Source organism: Oryzias melastigma, unplaced genomic scaffold (genome assembly GCF_002922805.2).
Source record: "Oryzias melastigma strain HK-1 unplaced genomic scaffold, ASM292280v2 sc01427, whole genome shotgun sequence".
NCBI classification, from domain to species: domain Eukaryota; kingdom Metazoa; phylum Chordata; class Actinopteri; order Beloniformes; family Adrianichthyidae; genus Oryzias; species Oryzias melastigma.
This window is the reverse complement of record NW_023418010.1, coordinates 6,777-10,903: the sequence shown is the minus strand read 5'-3', so window position 1 is coordinate 10,903 and position 4,127 is coordinate 6,777. Positions and strand designations below refer to the sequence as shown.

At 40.0% G+C, this 4,127-nt stretch overlaps 1 protein-coding gene across 1 annotated transcript; it reads right to left on the bottom strand.

Annotated features, from left to right (window-relative positions):
• Positions 1 to 255: 255 nt before the first annotated feature.
• On the bottom strand, positions 256 to 1,161 carry LOC112140889 (5'-AMP-activated protein kinase subunit gamma-1). Its single transcript, XM_024263915.2, has 6 exons — positions 1,084 to 1,161; positions 896 to 996; positions 748 to 829; positions 606 to 664; positions 484 to 529; positions 256 to 391 (listed from the first exon to the last, which is right to left on the bottom strand). The coding sequence occupies exons 2-6, from the start codon at positions 965 to 967 to the stop codon at positions 333 to 335; spliced, it is 318 nt and encodes a 105-aa protein (XP_024119683.2). The 5' UTR covers positions 968 to 996; positions 1,084 to 1,161; the 3' UTR covers positions 256 to 332.
• Between the last annotated feature and the right edge of the window lie 2,966 nt (positions 1,162 to 4,127).

Sequence of the window (4,127 nt, the reverse complement as noted above, 5' to 3'; positions counted from 1 at the left end):
GAAATGAAAATACAGTTCAGCAGGACATTCATCAAATCAATATTGTACATTTTTCTGTTGAAATTGTTACGGTTACCTTTTATTCTTTATGTAACATTGTGTTAAACAGCGTTCAGCTGTCAGCTCTGCCGTTCTAAACACTTTTCACATTTTCTGCCCTTTTGTCTGACGTCACCGTGAAAAAGGTCAATTAAAAGACTTCTGAAAACACTTCCACAGTACATCAAAAGGTGATTGGAGTGCGACTTTAATATATACAAAAAACGTTAGGTTGTTTGTTCCATCAAGACTTTAATGTTAAAACAAATCACAAAGGTTTCAAGTGCTGCTGCTCACCTCGCATTGGGAGAAATGCTGACCAGAGGTTTGAAGGAGTCTTGAAGGTACAGTTCTATTAGAATCATAAATAAGAAAACATTAAAGACTTTAATACTGACAACATAAGAATAAATGCACAGCAAAGCACGTTCACAGCATTCCCACCTCTCCATGTTTCAATCTTGTGTTCTTCTAATTCATAAATCTGAACCTGAAAGTGGAGCATTAAAGAATCTTTCAGTTTGTCATTTTCAGGCTCCATCTGCCGACAGACTGAACTCTCTTACCAATGGTGACTTGTAGTAGCGATGCAGGATGTTAATGAAGTCTGTGATGGTGAGCATCCCTGCAGAAAATAATATACATAAACTTTATTGATTCAGATTTCTTTTCAGTGAACTGAAAGCTAACAGTAATCAAACATCTTACCAACAAAGCATTGTTTCTTACTGTCCCACAGAGGCGCTGCTCTCACCCCATTAGACACCAGAGCAAAGAAAGCCTTCTTCACCTGCACAGTTACTGACCGTTACCAGCGTTCAAGTGTTTGACTGATGGTCTGAAAACTTGATCTTACCTGAAGTGATGTGTCAAACACAACTAGCTTGGAGCTGGTAGGTACAAGATCATAGCAGCGATGAGACTTCATAAACCTGGTGTACACATTGTGCTCGGAGTCTGAAAAGTGACAGAAACAAAGAAAAAACAAACCTCAGTCCCCGTCTGTAACTCCACAGTCATGACATTTGTGGAAGAGTTTATTACCTTCAATAACGGGGTCCTTTTTGCCCTCAAGATCATCAATAGTTACTGGAATCTGGGGAAACAAAATACTAAATAATTAGGGTTGTGAAAGTTGACGCGTTAACGTGCGTGATTAATAGAACATAAAAAATACTTTATTTATTATCTACATATAAAAGTTGTACTATTTTTCACAAACGCAAAGAAAATTTATGAGAAAAAAACCTGAAAACAAAAGAAAAAAACAAAATTCTGGTAAAAATGTCTAATAGACTACGACGGAGTATTAGGGCCACCAAAAAAAAAAAGTAATATTACGACTTTTAATCTCGTAAATTTACGAGTTTTTTCTCATGAATTTACGACTTTTAATCTCGTAAATTTACGACTTTTTTCTCGTAAATTTACGAGTTTTTTTCTCGTAAATATATTGAAGTCGAGGGGAGCCTACAGTCCAGCGAATTTATGCCGTGCGCTGAAGCAGGCCGACCAAAATGTGAAAAACGTCTTGGATTTCATCAGGTCAACCGAATGTTTAAAATATTTCAAGTGTTTGGAAGTTTCTTTATTTGATTTACAGCTTATTAATGTTTTATTCGTTGATGGTGGCTTGCAGGATCTCTGCAGATTACGTCGACGAAGCGATTACGTCGATGTCCGCGCAGCTGTTCACTTCCAGTCATTTCTTCGTCCGCGACAGACCAGATCTCCTCCAACTCTGTGATGCTTCCGTNGACCAGATCTCCTCCAACTCTGTGATACTTCCGTCTGAAGAGGACGAGTTTTAAGAATGTTCAATGTTCTTGTGCTAACGTAACAGACAACTGTCATTTCTCAGTGTTGTTTTGTGTTGAGATGGGATGTTTGATTTGGAGAAGGATCGTCCGGAGCTCTGTTTACATTCTCCTTTGGTTTCTGCGCATGTCAGAGATGTGACGTAAGGTGGTGAAAGGGCTTCTGGGAAAGGAAAGGTAAAATAAAGTGACGGTCCTGATAAACATGCATTTCTGAGCTCTTTATTTACATATGAAACTCCACACTATTGACACCGAACCAGGAAATAATTTGGTTTTGAATCACTGTGCTGTCAAACATGAGTCTCAAAACCAGAGTTGCTGGGTGGAGCACAGCTGTGATTGACTGAAGACCTTCACCAAGCTGTTTCTTGTGAGGAACCAACATGCAGAGGCCTGTATGTGCCGGTGGGACAAATAAAGGAGACGCACATCCTCATTGAAGACAGGAAGCTCAGCATTCATCCAGAGCAGCTGGTGTTCAGTGGACTTTGCGGCAGAAGGAGAAGAGAAAATAAGACATCTACAAACACCAAAGAGGCAGCCGGTAAGAACTGGAACTCTAAAACAAAATCAACTTCTGGAAATGGACTGCTTGCTTGATTCCTGTGGATATTGTTGAAATTAAGAGACTGATTTGTGTTTTCTGATTTAAAGGGTTTTCAGCTACTGTTAAAGGCTCACAATTTGCAACTCAAACAAAGTCACTAACAAACCAAAAAATGTGAGATGAAACGTCACAGCAGTTGATTATTTGCCAAATGGAAATAAATGTGAAGATTGGAAACTTGGAAACTTGACTGGTCCTTTATGAGTGAAATCCTGCTACATCTTTGAGTGGATGTCTCTTATCCCTTTCAAGTGGGGAAAGTGTAAAAAGAAACATAACTTGACAATCACCATGAGGTTCAGAATGTCTTTGTTTTTAACACCAATCTGGAAATAAATCTTCACAAGATACTCCACGTCGGCTCTGATAAACAGACTCATTTGGGTTTGTTTCTCATTAATTTACGACTTTAAATCTCATAGATTTACAGGTTTTTTCTCGTAAATTTACGACTTTAAATCTCGTAGATTTACAACTTTAAATCTTGTAAATGTACGAGATTTAAAGTCCTAATTTAAAAAATAAAATTTCTTTATAAAGTGGCCCTAATACTCCGTCGTATCCTAGAGCTAATGAAGCTTCATGAAGCATTGCTCTTTAGTTCACGTGAGAAACTTGTTCAGTGGTTTTTTAAATAAATAACCATTCCAGCAAGTAAGCTGCTGGACCTTTTTCTGTTTAAAAACACGACGAGATCCATTTAAGTTTCTGTCCTGCACTCGCGCTTTTCCTCAAACGAGACTTCAGCATCTTCAGGCTCCAAGCTGCAGAAGTGTAGCTGCAGATGAAGCTGTGAAGCTGTTGGATCTCTCCTGCCGTCCTCGTGTTGGCTCAGGACAGACAAAGAGGAACATCTATTTCCAAAAAAGTGTTTCCAAAACAGTTTTGTGAAAAATGTCTGTTTCGATACGCCCCAGATACCACCTCCTCTAAGCGCAAAAACTTTTGTTTAGAAAAATGCGAGTTTTTTCTAAATTGTGGTGTTTCCATTTGGAGGATTTATTATCGAAATTCCAATTTGCTAAATTTCAGAGAAACGCTGTCAGCTACTGTTCTGGCAAGTTCATAACCGCGTCCAAGAGCACAAGTATGCGGGGACGTGTGGATGGAATTATTTCTAAAACGATCACGTGTGGATGCAACACTTTTTCTAAAACGGAGGTCAGCAGATATTTGTAGAAATACCCGCCTACGTGTGGACATGGCCTTAATCCCTGTGGCTGTAGAGCCTGCCTGAATGGGCATTGTCCTCACCTGCTCACACACCTGGATCTCATTAAGGGGTGGTGAGAGCAATGCAACACATATACTTGACACTATGAGAGGCATAGGGCGGCTGTGGTGCAGTGGTAGGGCGGTCGACTCCTGATCAGAAGTGAGCGGGTTCGATTCCCGCCTTGCCCGCCCATGTGACGAAGTGTCCTTGGGATGTTTTGGATGGAAGTTGGAAATGAGATTAGAGGTCAGACACTGACTGACAGTGAGGCTTGTGTGTGAAAGACGAGGCATCTGATGACTTCCGGGTGAAACCAAGATGGACGCAAAGTAGTGAGCTCCGATTGTTCGGCGGAGAGAATAAGGCCTCATATTGATAAATTAAAAATCAAAACATTTTTAAACTGAGTATGCCAGGAGGCAAATCGACAAGGAGTCGGAAAAAC